The 19270-nt window shown below is 40.0% G+C and overlaps 2 protein-coding genes across 3 annotated transcripts in view; both read left to right on the forward strand.

The window, feature by feature from the left end:
• Window positions 1-15482, forward strand: part of ei24 (EI24 autophagy associated transmembrane protein) — a 28328-nt gene extending 12846 nt beyond the window's left edge. The window contains exons 8-11 of the mRNA XM_061961817.2: window positions 185-296; window positions 382-493; window positions 14258-14332; window positions 14405-15482. Coding sequence (XP_061817801.1) covers window positions 185-296; window positions 382-493; window positions 14258-14332; window positions 14405-14567 — 462 coding nt within the window. The 3' untranslated portion in view covers window positions 14568-15482. The remainder of the gene's footprint in view (window positions 1-184; window positions 297-381; window positions 494-14257; window positions 14333-14404) is intronic.
• Window positions 15483-16212: 730 nt separating this feature from the next.
• Window positions 16213-19270, forward strand: part of stt3a (STT3 oligosaccharyltransferase complex catalytic subunit A) — a 37845-nt gene continuing 34787 nt past the window's right edge. The window contains exons 1-2 of one of the 2 annotated variants that reach the window (XM_061961823.2): window positions 16213-16354; window positions 16916-17027. In XM_061961823.2, coding sequence (XP_061817807.1) covers window positions 16940-17027 — 88 coding nt within the window. In that variant the 5' untranslated portion in view covers window positions 16213-16354; window positions 16916-16939. Of the gene's footprint in view, window positions 16355-16458; window positions 16504-16915; window positions 17028-19270 lie in introns of those variants that run through there. The other variant, XM_061961824.2, reaches the window with a different exon arrangement.

Raw genomic sequence — 19270 nt, forward strand, 5'->3', positions numbered from 1 at the left:
ATATAAATAAGTTATCTGTATCGGTCTTAAAAAGCAGGAAGTTATCTGTATCTCTATCGGCTTTAAAAAAACATTATTGTGCATCCCTAGTGTAGACTTACCAGAGATGTAAATGTAATTAAATGAAATCATTATTTCCACCACTGTTCATTGTAATCTGATTGTGCCCGTCTGTGTCCTCTAGGGTATGATTGTCAGCCTATTTCCCATCGACGCCATTGGACAGATGGTCAGCCTATTACACATGTCTCTACTCTACTCCCTGTACTGCTTTGAGTATCGCTGGTTCAACCATGGTGAGATATCCTCATACTTTCCACACACATTTAAATAATATGAATGTTGAAATGAAACTGAACCGCGTGGGCATTTATGTTCTAGGCATTGAGATGCACCAACGGCTGTCCAATATTGAGAGGAACTGGCCCTATTACTTCGGCTTTGGTTTGCCCATGGCTTTGCTGACAGCCTTGCCTTCGTCGTACATCATCAGGTGAGGCCTCGAGTACACTGGGAATATTTTTGTCATATTCCATTGCTGGCATGATTATATTTTGTTCTTGGCACAGCTTCACTGTAGGTGCGACACAGTCTGTTCTAGTAGAATGATGATGCTAGGGGTTAGGCTTTGTCATAACGGATTTGCAGAATCTCACAAAATTTAGTATACCCTCACATTTTGGCAACCATTTTTATTCCAGCAGGGTTTCCAATTTTATTTAAATTGGGCTATAGGAGTGGTTTCTAATTCCAACTTTGAACAGTAGAAGACATTGTTTCTCGGCATAGTCAGAAAAATAAATGTTCTTCTGTTAAAAAATACAATGAACTCCATATGCTCGATATTGAGTCCCTTCGCAGTCCAATTCATACAAATTTAACCAATCCCCGCATGCTACGTACTGTTTATAACCACAGCTTTGCAGCACATTTTGGCCAGTCAGCTAAATTTTTGTCAAAGAAACGCACACGTCAACTGTCTAATCAAAACGTATGTACATTTCTTGTGTTGACAAAGCAGGAACAACAATGTGAAACAACATATTAACCATATATTGCTCAAACGGCACAATTGAAGTCCTCGTGCGTAGCGCAGACCTACTTCCTGTTCCTGTCTAAAGCGCTAGGCCTTCTTGGTAAGGATAGCAGGGTTTCCTCTACATGTAACTGATCGTGGCGCACGGCGACTGCAAGATAAATTCCGCAACACCTTCAAAATATATATATATATTATTATTATTATTTTTTTTTTTTTACATGAAACCAAATTTAAGTTATGTGTTGTATGAATGGATACACGGTATAACGTCTATTATTTACAAACTATTAGTCAAAAGTTTGAAAAACATCTCAAATATCATTAACGTTCCTCTATGCTTTATTTTGGGGAAAAAAAGGTACATCTACTGTAAATCGCCTATCTGTCGCGCCCCTAAACAGAGTTGGCACTCGGCAAAAGTAAGGAGAGAAAGTTGAAGAGAAAGGAGAAAGAGAAAGGAAAATGTACACAGTGTGTGTCTTGGGACCTCCGTTTGGACGTCTGTGAGGAGCAGAGGTCCCTATACTACGGCCGGATACGGCCCGCCAGCGTCCAAAATCCGGCCCTTGGGAAGTCCCGAGTTAAAAAAAAATTGTTTTTATTAATTGAATTTTTTTTCCAAAATCTGTGCTTTCTAATCCATTTTCTACTGCTTGTTACTCTCTGTGTCTCCTAGCCGCTCAGGCAAATCGTATTGTCCAAAAATGTATTTTCCCATCGGCAAGTGCGCGCTCTTTCAGTCAATTAGTGCGCGAGAAATATATACCGTACAGTATATATATTTATGTATATGTATATGTATGTATATATATATATATATATATATATGTATATATATATATATGTATATGTATATATATATATATATGTATGTATATATATGTATATATATATGTATGTATATATATGTATATGTATATATATATATATATATATATATATATATATATATGTGTATGTATATATATATATATATATATATATATATATATATATATATATAAGAAGGAGCTGAGCCGGAAGGCAAAGCTCTCGATTTACCGGTCGATCTACGTTCCCATCCTCACCTATGGTCATGAGCTTTGGGTCATGACCGAAAGGACAAGATCACGGGTACAAGCGGCCGAAATGAGTTTCCTCCGCCGAGTGGCGGGGCTCTCCCTTAGAGATAGGGTGAGAAGCTCTGTCATTCGGGAGGAGCTCAAAGTAAAGCCGCTGCTCCTCCACATCGAGAGGAGCCAGATGAGGTGGTTCGGGCATCTGGTCAGGATGCCACCCGAACGCCTCCCTAGGAAGGTGTTTCGGGCACATCCGACCAGTAGGAGGCCACGGGGAAGACCCAGGACACGCTGGGAAGACTATCTCTCCCGGCTGGCCTGGAAACGCCTCGGGATCCCCCGGGAGGAGCTGGACGAAGTGGCTGGGGAGAGGGAAGTCTGGGCTTCCCTGCTTAAGCTGCTGCCCCCGCGACCCGACCTCGGATAAGCGGAAGAAGATGGATGGATGGATATATATATATATATATATGTGTGTGTGTTTATATGTGTATGTGTGTGCGTGTGTGTGTGTGTGTGTATGTATGTATGTATATATATATATATATATATATATATATATATTAGGGGTGTAACGGTACACAAAAATTCCGGTTCGGTTCGTACCTCGGTTTAGAAGTCACGGTTCGGTTCATTTTCAGTAAGAAAACAACAAAATATACATTTTTGGGTTATTTATTTACCAAATTTGCAAAATCTGCCACCAAAAATATTTTTCTTAGTGGAATATTTGATGCGAAGTAATCGGAACCTTGGATAGGTCAATAATTCATAATAACATTGATTTTGATTCAATATTATGTTTTGAGCAATGACAGTTTGAAAGAAAAAAACAGCTTTGTTTTATTAGTCAACATTGCAACTTTTTCTAAATTACATTTAACCTTTAAGCTTTTTTATTTCACTTTTGTTATGTTTTTGTTTATTTTAATAGTATTTTTAGAATGTGCCGTGGGCCTTTAAAACATGAGCTGTGGGCCGCAAATGGCCTTTGGGGCACACTTTTGACACCCCTGCTATAGATAATAAAAAAGTAAATCTGATAAATCTATGGATAAAAAGCAGAGCCTGGCGACGCATGTGCGTTTATCATAACTCTCTCGCTCTCTCTGTCTCTGCCCCTCCCTCACGAATGCTGCTGCGTGCACAATTTGTTTTGTTGTTTTGTTTTGGGGGCGGCATGGCGTAGTGGGTAGAGAAACCGTGCCAGAAACCTGAGGGTTGCAGGTTCGCTCCCCGCCTCTTACCATCCAAAAAAAAAAAACCGCTGCCGTTGTGTCCTTGGGCGGGACACTTCACCCTTTGCCCCCGGTGCCACTCACACCGGTGAATTGAATGATGAATGATAGGTGGTGGTCGGAGGGGCTGTTGGCGCAAATTGCAGCCACGCTTCCGTCAGTCTACCCCAGGGCAGCTGTGGCTATGAAAGTAGCTTACCACCACCAGGTGTGAATGAATGATGGGTTCTACATGTAAAGCGACTTTGGGTACTTAGAAAAGCGCTATATAAATCCCAGTTATTATTATTATTATTATTTTTAACCCCTTCTTAACCCTGAATGTACTGTAATGACCTGCTGAAGTTGATGTTGTGTTCTTGAGTGAGTGATATTCAGAATTCCTATTGTTGTGAACATAGCACACCTGTAAGGTGATTGGCGAAGAAGGAGGAAGCGTTGTTGTTGCGGAAATGAGGAGGGAGGATAGACGTGCGTGTGGAAGGAACAAGATAAGTTGAGCTGTGTTAGTATAGGTTACTCAATAAAAGTTTAAAAAGAGCGTCAGACTTGGTGTGCACTTCTTCTGGGCGCTACAGTACATTGAAAATACACGCAACCCTAACTCAAAATGCCGGACATTTGAGGCATTTAAGAAACTCCGCCCTGACAGCTCTGCAAAAGAGGACATGTCTGGTGAAAAGAGGACGTATGATCAGTCTATCGTAGCCCGTTAGCTGCTAGCATGCCGTGTGTTGTGTCTCGGTGTGCATTGTTTACACAACGTGCGTTATGCTGCTTAATATGTTCGTGTGGAAACTCGTTCGGTACACCTCCCTAATATATATATATATATATATATATACAGGTAAAAGCCAGTAAATTAGAATATTTTGAAAAACTTGATTTATTTCAGTAATTGCATTCAAAAGGTGTAACTTGTACATTATATTTATTCATTGCACACAGACTGATGCATTCAAATGTTTATTTCATTTAATTTTGATGATTTGAAGTGGCAACAAATGAAAATCCAAAATTCCGTGTGTCACAAAATTAGAATATTACTTAAGGCTCATACAAAAAAGGGATTTTTAGAAATGTTGGCCAACTGAAAAGTATGAAAATGAAAAATATGAGCATGTACAATACTCAATACTTGGTTGGAGCTCCTTTTGCCTCAATTACTGCGTTAATGCGGCGTGGCATGGAGTCGATGAGTTTCTGGCACTGCTCAGGTGTTATGAGAGCCCAGGTTGCTCTGATAGTGGCCTTCAACTCTTCTGCGTTTTTGGGTCTGGCATTCTGCATCTTCCTTTTCACAATACCCCACAGATTTTCTATGGGGCTAAGGTCAGGGGAGTTGGCGGGCCAATTTAGAACAGAAATACCATGGTCCGTAAACCAGGCACGGGTAGATTTTGCGCTGTGTGCAGGCGCCAAGTCCTGTTGGAACTTGAAATCTCCATCTCCATAGAGCAGGTCAGCAGCAGGAAGCATGAAGTGCTCTAAAACTTGCTGGTAGACGGCTGCGTTGACCCTGGATCTCAGGAAACAGAGTGGACCGACACCAGCAGATGACATGGCATGGCATGGTTTGGTTTGCATTTCCTTTGGAAATCGAGGTCCCAGAGTCTGGAGGAAGACAGGAGAGGCACAGGATCCACGTTGCCTGAAGTCTAGTGTAAAGTTTCCACCATCAGTGATGGTTTGGGGTGCCATGTCATCTGCTGGTGTCGGTCCACTCTGTTTCCTGAGATCCAGGGTCAACGCAGCCGTCTACCAGCAAGTTTTAGAGCACTTCATGCTTCCTGCTGCTGACCTGCTCTATGGAGATGGAGATTTCAAGTTCCAACAGGACTTGGCGCCTGCACACAGCGCAAAATCTACCCGTGCCTGGTTTACGGACCATGGTATTTCTGTTCTAAATTGGCCCGCCAACTCCCCTGACCTTAGCCCCATAGAAAATCTGTGGGGTATTGTGAAAAGGAAGATGCAGAATGCCAGACCCAAAAACGCAGAAGAGTTGAAGGCCACTATCAGAGCAACCTGGGCTCTCATAACACCTGAGCAGTGCCAGAAACTCATCGACTCCATGCCACGCCGCATTAACGCAGTAAATGAGGCAAAAGGAGCTCCAACCAAGTATTGAGTATTGTACATGCTCATATTTTTCATTTTCATACTTTTCAGTTGGCCAACATTTCTAAAAATCCCTTTTTTGTATTAGCCTTAAGTAATATTCTAATTTTGTGACACGCGGAATTTTGGATTTTCATTTGTTGCCACTTCAAATCATCAAAATTAAATGAAATAAACATTTGAATGCATCAGTCTGTGTGCAATGAATAAATATAATGTACAAGTTACACCTTTTGAATGCAATTACTGAAATAAATCAAGTTTTTCAAAATATTCTAATTTACTGGCTTTTACCTGTATATATATATGTATATGTATATATATATGTATATGTATATGTATATATATATGTATATGTATATATATATATATATATATATATATATATATATATATATATATATATATACAGTATATACACAGTGAGGTCCACAAGTATTTGCACACCCTGCAATTTTGCAAGTTCTCCCACTTATAAATTAAGGAGAGGTCTGAAATGTTCATCATAGATGTATTTCCACTGTTAGAGACATAATCTAAAAGGACAAATCGTATGATTTCTTAATGATTTATTTGTATGTTACTGGGGTTCATAAGTATTTGCACACATGAGAATCAGCAAGAATTATGACTCTCAAAGAGCCGTCAGTCTACTTAAAAAAAAAAGAGTCCACCTTTACCCCACAACTAATCACCCACCCACCACCCCTTTGAGCTCATTAAAGTCAGCTGTGCAGCCCACAGTCAGTCAAGATCCTACTGCTACCATGGGCAAGACCAAAGAGCTGTCAAAAGAGGCAAGAGACAAAATTGTAGAGCTCCTCAACTCTGGAAAATGCTATAGGACAATTGGGAAGCAGTTTGGTGAGAATAGATCAGCTGTTGCAGCAATTGTTAGAACATGGAAGAGGCTAAACATGATTGCTAATCTACCTCGGAATGGAGCTCCACGGAAGATCTCTCTTCGTGGGGCATCACTCATGATAAGAAAAGTGAAGAATCAGCCCAGAACTACACGGCAGGAGCTGGTGAATGATCTGAAGAGAGCTGGCACTACTGTTTCCAAGGCTACTATCAGTAGAACACTACGGCATAGTGCTTTAAAATCATGCATCGCACAGAAGGTTCCCCTGCTTAAGTCAGCCCACGTCCAGGCCCGTCTGAAGTTTGCCAATGGCCATCTGGATGATCCAGAGGAGTCATGGGGGAAAGTCATGTGGTCAGATGAGACCAAAATATAACTTTTTGGTATAAACTCCACTCGTCGGGTTTGGAGGAAAAAGAAGGATGAGTATCATCCCAAGAACACCATCCCTACAGTAAAGCATGGGGGTGGAAACATAATGCTTGGGTGTGCTTTTCAGCAAAGGGGACGACTGCACTCTATTAAGGAGAGGATGAACGGGGCATGTATTGAGAAATTTTGGCCAAAAACCTCCTTCCCTCAGTCAGAGCATTGAAGATGGGTCGTGGCTATGTCTTCCAACATGAAGCACACAGCCAGGATAACCAAGGAGTGGCTCCATACCAAGCATATCAAGGTCCTGGAGTGGCCTAGCCATTCTCCAGATCTAAATCCAATAGAAAATCTTTGGAGGGAGCTGAAACTTTGTGTTGCTTGGCGACAACCCCGAAACCTGACAGATCTAGAGAAGATTCGTGTGGAGGAGTGGGCCAAAATCCCTGTTGCCGTGTGTGCAAACCTGCTGAAGAACTATAGGAAACTTTTGACCTCTGTAATTGCATTGTGCACTAAATATTAACACTGATGTTCTCATGTGTGCAAATACTTATGAACCCCAGTAACATACAAGAAAATCATACAATGTGATTTCCGGATTTTTTTTTTTAGATTATGTCTCTAACAGTGGAAATACATCTATGATGAACATTTCAGACCGTTCCCTAATTTGTAAGTGAGACTCCTACTTTCCAAAAATATGCGTGTTAGCTTCATTGGAGATGGCAAATTGTCCATAGTTATGAATTTTAGTCTGAATAATTGTCTATACTGTATGTGCACTGCAATTGGCCATACTAATTTGAGTTAGCTTGTCTATGAGCTGGTCCATTTTACGTTAGCATTAAGCTAGCGGCATTTGAGCTCAACCTTTTCCTACATAATTGTATTGCTTTTTTCAGTTTATTCAAAATTATATTATTAATTTAATGGTATTCCTACATGTATGTTCACTTCATGTGTATATATAATGTACTTTTTTACAGTGACTTTATTGTGGAGAAGGGCAACAAAAAACTTCAAGTTATTTGTTTCACTCTAATTCAAAAGACTGTTCACATATTTGGCAAACTAAATTGCAACATTCAGGGAGGGCAGAATATAGTGTTACCTTTTACAATAAGCAACAACAATAGAAATTACATTCAACATAGAGATCATAGCCTACCAAATCAAATTCCTTGCGTGTTAAACATACTGGACAATTACAGCTGATTCTGATAATATAAGAAAAAATAAGGTTATTATTAATAACTAATAACTAGGGCTGTCAAACAATTAAAATATTTAATCGCAGTTAATTGCATTTTGTTCATAGTTACCTAAAAATTAATCGCAGAAACATACTTTTTATTCATTAATAAGTGTACCTTAGATAGATCATTAAGTTTTTAATGCCATGACTGGACAATTAATTTGCTTTATGAGATGTTTATAAACAATTTGCTTTTTGAAACAGCTCAACACAAAAAGGTTATAAACACATTTTTAAAGAGAAAAAAAAACCTACAGTGCGTCAGTTTCTTGCCATAAGTCCTATTTTGTAAGAATGCAGAATTTGTATTCCTGCTTTAGGAGCACTTGCACTACACTTCCATGTTTTTATGTACTCAGAGGGGTACGAAGTCTTTTTCAGGTTACACAATGTGTAAAGGGTTTTGTCTCGTCTGACACTCTAAAGGTGAAGCAGTCTTTCTTTAGGTCCCAGAGGAGACCCAGGTTATGTTGCATGGGGACTGAATCAGCTTCAAAGTCCAAGTCTTTTAGATCTCTGGCATGATCTTGTGAAGGAAATGCTTCGAGTACCTCTTTTCTGTTCGCTGCTATTTTATCTTAGATATTTTGTCTTAGATTTGAGTTTGCAAGTGTGTCACTGGTTCTTTGTAGTAGGGACACAGCCATTTCAACAGTGGGGGGGATTTACGTCTGTCGTCTACGTAGAAGTCGTGTGTGACCAGCTGCTTGACATCTGGATCGCAATCTGGCTGGTTGCGTAGAACAGACTGATGTAAGCCATATATGGCCACTGCTGGTGATGGGCTATTACCAAAGACGTGGACTCTCATCCTATACTCTACAATATCCTTTGGAAATGTCATTGTCACGAAACCACAAAAAACGTCTTGCTCTCGAACATTGTAACAGTAAAACATCTGTTCAATGTCGGCTGTGAAGGCAACAGCTTCCTTTCTGAAGCGTATTAGGGCGCCTGACAGTGAGTTGTTACGGTCTGATCATGTCAGCAACACATCATTTGGTGACACATTCTCGTACTTCGTGCTGCTGTCAAAGACGACCCTAATCTGTTTGGGATTGCAGGGGTGGTATACACCGAATAGTGGCAAATACCAACATTCCTCTTCGTCTTTCAGTGGAGGGGGAAGCTCTGCATGTTTGTTTTCAAATATTTTGTCAATCAACGTGATGAAATGTTTCTTCATTTCTTATTTTCTTTTAAAGCTACAAACGAAAGACATTAAGCGGTTTAGGGCATACGGTCTGTTGTGAGGGAGTTTTTGACGTGGCGACTTGAATCGTAATGGAGCTGTCCAGCTGTTGTCTGTGTCCTTTATTTTCAAGAATGCATTGGTTTTGGCATCCTGAATGGAGGGTGCAATGTAATTGTCATGTCTGGTTTGTTTGAACATATTGCATCCTAAATTATCATGTTCACAAGCGCTATCCACAAGTTGAATGCTGAAGCAGAAGGGAACTTGTATCTCACAATGTCTCTCTATTATGTTGAATACATTGGGGCATGGCTCAAACATTGTAGGACGGGCCTTCTCAGTTTATAATAGTGAACAGCGTCTATACAGCGAGGGTTTTGTGGACATCACCTAAACAGACGTTTCCTACTATGAACCACCCGAGATCCAATTTCTGTGCATAAGGTGCATTGTTAGGGCCACTTTTCTGTTTACGGACTTTGTGAACTCTAATAACATCCTGTCGGATAAACATTAGTATGGGTGCATTGGAGTCCAGGTCAGGTATAAGGTGAGCTACTGACTTTAGGTGACTGCGTTGCACAGCCGCACTGGGTGTGGGGATTTCATCTCTATCGTTTGCGATATTTCTACATTCACTGAGGCGAGGCAATGGGATGTGGACGGAACCATCAATGGCTGCCACTCCATATCCTGTGGCTCTCCTGCCCATTGCTTCTTTAGTACCTGCACATGTCTTTAGTGAGTGGTGGGAACTAGGGCCACGGTCATTGATCAATTCAAAGAACTCAGGACATACTAACGATCTGTTACTTTGTTCATCATTGATGGCATAGAGCCTTGTTGCTTGTTCGGGATGGCCTGCTGGGTATACTTTACCAAGTCTAATTTTAGAGCATGATCTGCCTGCTTTGTTCACACCACAAACCTGAGTGCACTTGGATGTGATATCCTCTGATTCAGAGAGCCACGCGGACGCCAAGTTTTTTCTTGAATTCAATAGTTTCTTACCTTTTTTTATCAAAGTGCTGGTACTTCCATCTTTCTTTGGCCTCATGGTGGAATATTTTGCAGTTGTACTCAATATAAAAGTACAGAGACTGAGTAACCAATGCGTGGGATTCTTTGTTTGGGCACTCGACTTCGTGGAGGGAAAACAGAACTTTTTTTCTTTATCTTGCCCCATTATCTACAATCTTTACATGAGACAAGAACACACATATCTTCCTCTTTTCTGTGCATTCTAGATACTGCAAAACTGCTAGCCAGAGGCAGCTAACAATGCAGGTAATGGGGATTCGATCTATTCTGCCTATAAATCCCTCTAAAACACATCCAAAAACCAACAATGTTTTATAAACTTTCTCTTAAGTATTTTAATTTAGTGACACGCATATTCATGATAAAATGTAATATTTACAGTATTTTGCTAATTTTAAATATTCCCTTAATTTTTTTCTTTGGCACAGAGTGAAAGAGTCTTCCATCATCAACTACTAACTTACAATCTGGGTTCTAAGTAGATCCAGCTATAGTGAAACACGAAAAAATCTGAACATAAGAAAACAGTCACTTATGATGTCCACTCTCACCGGGATGCCGACTGATAAGATGGTTATATCTTTTAGCACAAGTCTGTTTATTTTGTTAATTCAAAATAATTCTTATATTAAAAATGCTGAGCAAACAAGCAACTTGCTGAGTCTTCCTAGCGATGTTGTCAGGTAGTTGAGAGCCAGTATGCATGGGTTCGGTTCTGATTTTTAGTTGGTAGCGTGTAAAGTTTCAAAGTTGACCAACTTCTTGGCTTACTGCAACAACCTTCTACTACACAGGTGTGAGGCATGATTTATAATCCAGCATTAACCTTTCCTAACTAAGCTGATGCCGCAGCAGCAGCTCTTGTCGCTAGTATTAGTCTACCTCTTGGTAGTGGTCTGAGGTGCTGTGAGCAAGATGCTATGTCACTACTTCAGAAAAGTACTTCCTCTGTGTTATTTCCTCCACTAACAGTGATGATTACAGCGATGTGGCCTAAAACTATATTGCGATATTATGCAAGTTAAGTTAAGTTAAAGTACCAATGATTGTCACACACACACAAGGTGTGGTGAAATTTGTCCTCTGCATTTGACCCATCCCCTTGATTACCCCCTGGGAGGTGAGGGGAGCAGTGGGCAGCAGCGGTGCCGCGCCCGGGAATCATTTTGGTGATTTAACCCCCAATTCCAACCCTTGATGCTGAGTGCCAAGCAGGGAGGTAATGGGTCCCATATTTATAGTCTTTGGTATGACTCGGCCGGGGTTTGAACTCACAACCTACCGATCTCAGGGTGGACCCTCTAACCACTAGGCCACTGAGTAGGTTATGCAACCTCCTACAATAACGACATATCTCATAATATACAGTGCATCCGGAAAGTAATCACAGCGCTTCACTTTTTTCACATTTTATGTTACAGCCTTATTCCCAAATGTAATAAATATTTTGTTCTCAAACTTCAACACACAATACCCGATAATGACAATGTGAAAAATAAAAAAATCCCATGCACATAAGTATTCACAGCATTTGCTCAATACTTTGTTGATGCACTTTTGGCAGCAAATACAGCCTCAAGTCTTTTTGAATAAGATGCCACAAGCTTGGCACACCTATCTTTGGGCAGTTTTCCCCCATTCCTCTCAAGCTCCATCAGATTGGATGGGAAGCATTTTTTTGTAATTGCTGCCAAAGGTGCCTCAAAAACGTCTTGAGCAAAGGCTGTGAATAATTATGTACATATGATTTTTGTTTTTTTAATACATTTGCAAATATAAAAATAAAACGTATCACATTGTCATTATGGGGTTTTGTGTTTAGCATTTTGAGGACACAATTGAATGTATTCCATTTTGGAATAAGTCCGTAACTTAACAAAATGTGGAAAAAATTAAGTACTGTCATAACTTTCCGGATGCACTGTATTATTTTGTATGTAAATGATAATAGAACCATTTCAAAATGGGTTACAAAGCCTCACTGTTTGGCTGCTGTCCTATGCAGTAACATTTTGTGTCATTTCTAGTTGTATTATTTTCTTAAAAACTGTTACTAAACTACTAACTAATTTACAGTTAATATGTGGTTACTTTGGTTCTATCTACACTTCTGTTAAAATGTAATAAGCATGTATTCTGTGTTTGTTTGGATACTTTACATTAGTGTTGGGCGATACTACAAACTTGTCTGTCTATCCAATACCAAGTACCGGTAGTTACAGGAGAAGTATTGGTCATACCAATGCTGATACTTTACATTTTCAAGATCATTGAATGATTTTATTTTGGATCATACTTATAATCTGACAAAAACACAGGATGCCGGTGTAACAATACCAATCAAATATTTGAATTATTTCCTACTCTACTCTGATTTAAATCCTTTGGTTTTTGCCCTTAAAGCCCTCCTGTGTCCAAAGACGTATTTCCTGAGTTTGTATAAAGTAACAAAAACGACAAAAGATTTTGTGATTAAAAATATCGATCTGATCACTATTGTATCAACCATATATGGATACTATACTTTTGCATCACGTCATCATCACTATATTTGTATTGATTTGCCACCACTGTTTACATTCAGGAGCTCTTTGCAGCATGCGAATGGCTGATTGCTATGCAGATACCTTAGCGGTTAGCAATAGCATAGCTATTTGTATCCTCCTATGTTGTGTAATGTAGCATGTTTAGCATCTTTCAGTGATGTCTTTTTTTGGCTGCCTTGGAGACGAGGATTACTGACACTTGAAGAGGCTTTGCACTGTGGAGGGACATTAGCAATTAGTTCGCTAGCGAGAATGTTACATTGCGTTAAGGACACCTTTGTTTGCTTGTCGCGGTCAAATTTGTGGGACACAGCTAGAATGTGTCATCAACATGAATTATCACAATATTACAGTAGTATTAAAAGCTCTATCATCAGATTGATAGATACTGTATTCATCTGTATCGCCCAACCCTAAATGTCGCTATAGCTTGGTTAATTAATATGAAAGTCACAGTATGTAAATGGAGTATAGTTGGAGGTTTTTGAACGTTTTTTAAGAGGGTTTTACAGGTGGAATAGTAGAATCCCAAATACCTGCATTGTTAGCCGCTTCTTACTAGCCATTTTTTACTATTAAGAACGCACAGAAAAGGGAAAGATGTGTGTTCTTGTCTCTCACTGTGGATTTCTGTTGTCATTATATAAACAAACACTAAAGATATTTGACCAAAAACCAAGGAAGCACTGCCATATTACCCAAAAATATAGCATAATGAGTTTTGATAATTTTATACATTTGTCATTTTTAAAAGCCATTTTTAGGTGTCTTAATGGATTAGCCCTGATGTGATGTGTCAAGAAATACAAAGATACAGTAGTGAAGGTGTGCAGACTCGAGCTGCAGTCAGCGGGACGTGTAGAGTGAAAAGGTGCCGGATGACTTTGGGTCAGTCTATGTTCTCAGTGAAGGCCTCACCTCTGTAGAACTTTTTGCCACTGGAGTTAAAGTCACAGTCGGACTTTAAACTTTTCTCCACAAAACTGAAAAAGTGGCTTAAGGAAAATCAGAAGTGTGAGCACTAGAACTGGATGTAGTATGGACAAATGGGGCCAATTATTTTGATTGTGTTTTTATTTTTGTACTTGTCTTAATCCTTTTGTATGTGTTTTACACTTTCCTCAACTTTTCTTTAAAAGCCTAACCAGGTACAAGGGTTGCAAATTAGCCTGTGGCTAGAAGTCGTATGCACATTGACATCGGTTACCTGTGGGTAGCAATGTTTCATTGTACTGTCCCTGTCAAATAAATCCATAAATAAATCCATCCATTTTCTACCGCTTGTCCCTCTCGGGTTCGTGGGGGGGCTGGAGCCAAACCAGCTGCACCGGGCAAAAGGCAGGGGTACGCGTTAGGCAAAATTTGCCCAAAAAGTGCAGTTTTCCTTTAAGCACAACATTTTGGCCGTACAATAACTGAGACAGTACATGATAACCAGGGAAAAAGTTTGAAATGGAAAAGTTTAGCGTAAGAAAACTGAAGCATGAACATAAGAAACTAAATGTGTGCTCTTTATTTTCTACGCAGTGGCTGCTTGTTCTCCATTCTTTTCCCACTCTTCATCATCAGTGCTAATGAGGCCAAGACACCCACAAAGCTTTAGTAAGTGCATCAAAGCAAAAAGATATGTTTCCCTTCCACCACTTCGCTCATCACGGTCTGTCTCATTTGTAGCCATTTTCAGCTGCGTCTCTTCTCGCTGGTTGTGCTAATCAGCAACAAGCTTTTCCACAAGACGGTCCACCTGCAGTCCTCCATGACATCCTCTACGTCCTCCGAGAGGCTGACGTCTCCGCACACGTCCCCGGCCAGACAGAGGCTTGCGCCCGCCCATTGATGACATCACATGGAGGAGCTGTGCATAGTAATCATTCTTCCAGAAAGGGTTTTACGAACTCAAGTGTGTTGCACAACAAGAAAACGTCTTTTTATCTAATCTCTTGGCTCTTTGTGATGCATACATTTTGTTCAAAGTGTCTGTTTGAGCGCTGTGTCTCGAACTCAAAAAAATAATTTCCTTTTTAGGATTTTTAAATTTTATTTTTTTTATGTGCCATCTAAGCGGACTCTCCTTTTAGAAATAACAGCACGATGCATCGTATAGAGCAGGGGTGTCCGAAGCGAGACCTGGAGGCTAATTGCTTGATTTTTATTGTAATATACTATACAAGTATACATCAACTATATGCTGACGGACTTGGAGGGCCTTGTTAAACAAAGATAACACTATTAAAACTAATTGTTCAAATATACTTCTCATTGTATATCTTCACCTACACTGTTTTTAGAGATTTTTTTTTTATTATTAAAAAAAAACAACTTAAAGAAAGGGTTTGGACTTTGGACACCCCTAATGTAAAGTTTGAAGGAACGTTTTTGCTTTTCGAAGCAAATAGGTTATATTTTTTACCTGTTTGTCTCATTTCTTTCTGTCTATAATGTGCCAGCAGTTCCGGGAAGGACTGTGTTCTGTCAAAGGGAGGATGTTGTATTATTACTTATCTTATATTTGAATTCACAAATGGGGATCTGCAAGGACTTGGGACCTGTCTTGACACAAACCAAAAACAACATTGTTGTTACAAGATGATGAATGGTTTCCTTTGTCAAAATCCGAAGTACTTCTTGCAAACTACAAGGTGACCAAGAAGCTGTGTCACTGTTTGCAGACAACATCAAAGTGATAAATGAGATGACCGTGACATGTGCAATTTATTTCCACTGCTACAAAACTAAAATATTGACAAACCACTCTTGCTTTCTCCAAAATTCATGTTAGTATATATTCTACTCTCTTCTTTAGTGCTGTAAGTAATACTGAAGGTCCCACCACCATGCAATGACCCCACCCAGCGCTCAACTGGTTGCCGAGCGGCCTTTCTGACCACACAAGTATAACTATTGTTAAAAATATTGTTAAAAAAAAGTGTGAGTGTGAGTGAAGTTTTGTATTGGAAATGCATCTCATTTCAATAAATAAAATCAGTATTTGATATTCACCAGAAATGTTGTACTCAGGGTTGAATCGTAACAATATCGAGCGAAAAACAATATTTTGGCAACGTTCGTTAAATTAAAAAAAAAATCACTAAGGCAGCGTTCCTTTAATTTAGCATATTTCAATCAAAGTCATGACGTGTCATGTTTTGGCCAATAGAGGGTGACATTAACGGTTGCCAGATGCGAAATGACAAAACTATCATACCAGAATGTTAGATCGCTTTTTTGATGAAATTGGTAGTACATAACCGATTTGACGTTGCTCGGTAAAACAAAGTCTGTAGCAAAACCACTACATACTTTGTTTAGGGTACCTTGCAAATAGTTTCGGTACATCCGACGCAGTGAAGGATGTATCGTGTGTGATAGCGAAAGGACATCATTACGATCATCACTTTACTTGTGGCAACGCGAGGCTACATTAACTTTACTAAGGACACGTCACTACACGCCTGCGTAAGGCAGGGAAATAAATGTGACTGACAGCTTGAAAAGCCAATCAGAGCCTTTTATGATCATGGTTGACTGACGCTCAACCAATAGGGAGGGTACAGAGGATTCGTTGGGCGGGAACTGTGTGGGTTCGGTTGTGTCCAACGCCTATGATTCACGGGAGCCGAGCTGGTAAGTGGCTAATTCAACATTGATAGTAGAATATTTTTACTCGGAGGCAAAATTAAAAATAGAAGTTAGGTTGTTTTGTTGGCTTTTTAGTTGGTATTCACAATGGGGATTTAACTAGGATTGGTAAACGGGCCATGACTGTACAGTAGGTACATTAGCAGGAGTCATTTACTAGCCGTGTACACTCTTGCTAGCTAACCAGCACTACAATACTATATTGGAAAAGTGTGCACATACTTGTGTTCTTTCATTGCCATTGTGCAATAAATGCATTTAGCTTATTTACCCAACAGTTTGTGAACAGCTCTGTGGTATTTCATTGAAAGTTGTCATACTTTAGCTTTAGAATAGCGTTGAACTATTATCTATGTTTTTGTGCAAAACATTGCTTATGTATGCAGACTTCAAGCAGAAGCATTTTTGAATTTCTGCAGTACATTCCCAATAACTTGTGCACCTTCTTGTTGCTGACAAGTCAGTGCGTGGCCTTGTCTGGTTGGAAAGTTGCAAGATGGAAACGTGTCTGCCATGTGTATTTTGACAGCTTTTTAATTTCATCAGGGCAGTTAAGGTGAGCCATCAAAAATGACCAAAATGGGCTTCCTGCGTTTGTCCTATGAGAAGCAGGACACCCTGCTCAAGCTGCTCATCCTTTCTATGGCTGCTGTCCTATGTGAGTATTACTACTACTTCAATACTTCTACTACTACTACAATACTACTACTACTCAAGGTGTCGATGTGGAAGTGGAAGGAAAAGTGGGGATGTTGCACCCTAGGTTGTTGTAAAGTTTGAAGATTTTTTCCCCTGTCATTTAAATATGTAAGTCATACAAAACAATGCAAAAAAAGTAGAGATGTCCGATATTGTCCAACTCTTAATTACCGGGGTTGAGGTGGGCGGGGTTAGGAGGGCAGGGTTTGGTGGTAGCGGGGGGTGTATATTGTAGCGTCCCGAAAGAGTTAGTGCTGCAAGGGGTTCTGGGTATTTGTTCTGTTGTGTTGCGGTGCGGATGTTCTCCCGAAATGTGTTTGTCATTCTTATTTAGTGTGGGTTCACAGTGTGGCGCACATTTGTAATAGTGTTAAAGTTGTTTATACGGCCACCCTCAGTGTGACCTGTATGGCTATTGCATAAAGCCGTAGATATTAAGTGACTGGGCCGGCACGCAAAGGCAGTGCCTTTAAGGTTTATTAAAGTTAAAGTACCAATGATTTTCACACACACACTAGGTGTGGTGAAATTTGTCCTCTGCATTTGACCCATCCCCTTGATCACCACCTGTGAGGGGAGCAGTGGGCAGCAGCGGTGCCGCGCCCGGGAATCATTTTGGTGATTTAACCCCCAATTCCAACCCTTGATGCTGAGTGCCAAGCAGGGAGGTAATGGGCCCCATTTTTATAGTCTTTGGTATGACCGGGGTTTGAACTCATTGGCGCTCTGCACTTCTCCCTACGTCCGTGTACACAGCAGCGTTTTAAAAAGTCATAAATTTTACTTTTTGAAACCAATACCGATAATCTTGAAACCGATACCGATAATTTCCGATATTACATTTTAAAGCATTTATCGGCCGATAATATCGGCAGTCCGATATTATCGGACATCCCTAAAAAAAGTTGAGATAAAATAAAAATAACATTATCCAACACTGATGAGGCATGTCAAAGACTATCTACACCTATCAAAATGCAAAATGATTTGTTCCACCAGGTTAGCAAATTTCTTAACAATTCATCCAACACAGACGTCACAAAGTCATCAAAGCTTAACTTAAAAGGGGAACTAAACTTTTCTGGAATTTTGCCTATTGTTCACAATATTTATGATAGACAAGAACACTTGTGTTTTGGGTTTTTTGCATTCTAATTTGTAATAGTCGGCTCGTTCTAGGTGGCGAGCAATGCTGCTAATGGGAGCAATACATTCTGCCTCTAAATCACTCTAAAAATGCATTCAAAAACCGCCAACAATACTTCATTTATATACGTTCCGTGACCACTATAATAACCAAGCTGTAGCGACATTGTTGTCGTAAGAGTGAAAACTGAGGAACTGTTTTTCTAGCATAGTAACACATTGCGTTGCTCACAGAGACACAGTCTCACACTGCTACAGATTTAGCAAGAGGAAAACTAGCTTCTGCGTCAGCAGCCGAATAGCTTTTGAGTTTGTAATACACAACACAATGCGATAGGAGCCCAATCTGTACCGTCTAAAAAACATGAATAATTTTATTACAGTATCTCTAAAGTAGGGGTGTCAAAAAAAGATCGATTTTCAGGTTAACTGCAATTCTTTTTTGTAACTACTCTTAATGGTTTAAAAAAATCGATTTTATTTTTTTTTTCCCAATCTGTCCTGTCCTAACCTGACTCTCGCCAGATACTTGTAGTTCGCTAAGCTCCACACAAGGATCTGGGACTTCTCAATAGGAGATGTATTTCAGAAGGCGGGCCCTTGTAAAAAAAATAATTGTATGTGATTGGATAAACCACTTGTCCGTTATCTTGAATGACGTGCTACTTCAACCACTCACATCCAAATCAACCCGTGATGCTGATGAGAGCGACGCTGGGAAATCCAAAACAGAACAGCAGACGTATTGGATAACGACAGAGCGAAAAGTTAGAGAAGTTTTACTGAAACAACGCAGCAATGTCAGTAGACGATCGATGTCGCAAAACAGTTGCAATAGCAGAATCAATGTCAGCACACGACTCCTCGCTGCGTGCCGCCATTGTTGTTTGAATCAAACAGTCGCTTCTATGAAATCCCGCCCGGCGATCCTGAATGGTTCATTATTTTTTGCTATCTTGAAGGAGTTTGCAATGCTCTCAAGCCCAGATCCTTGTCTGGAGCTCAGCGAACTACAAGGATCTGGCAAGAGTCAGGTTAGTCCTGTCCAGCCACTCA

The sequence above is a fragment of the Nerophis lumbriciformis genome, linkage group LG09 (assembly GCF_033978685.3).
Source record: "Nerophis lumbriciformis linkage group LG09, RoL_Nlum_v2.1, whole genome shotgun sequence".
Taxonomy (NCBI): domain Eukaryota; kingdom Metazoa; phylum Chordata; class Actinopteri; order Syngnathiformes; family Syngnathidae; genus Nerophis; species Nerophis lumbriciformis.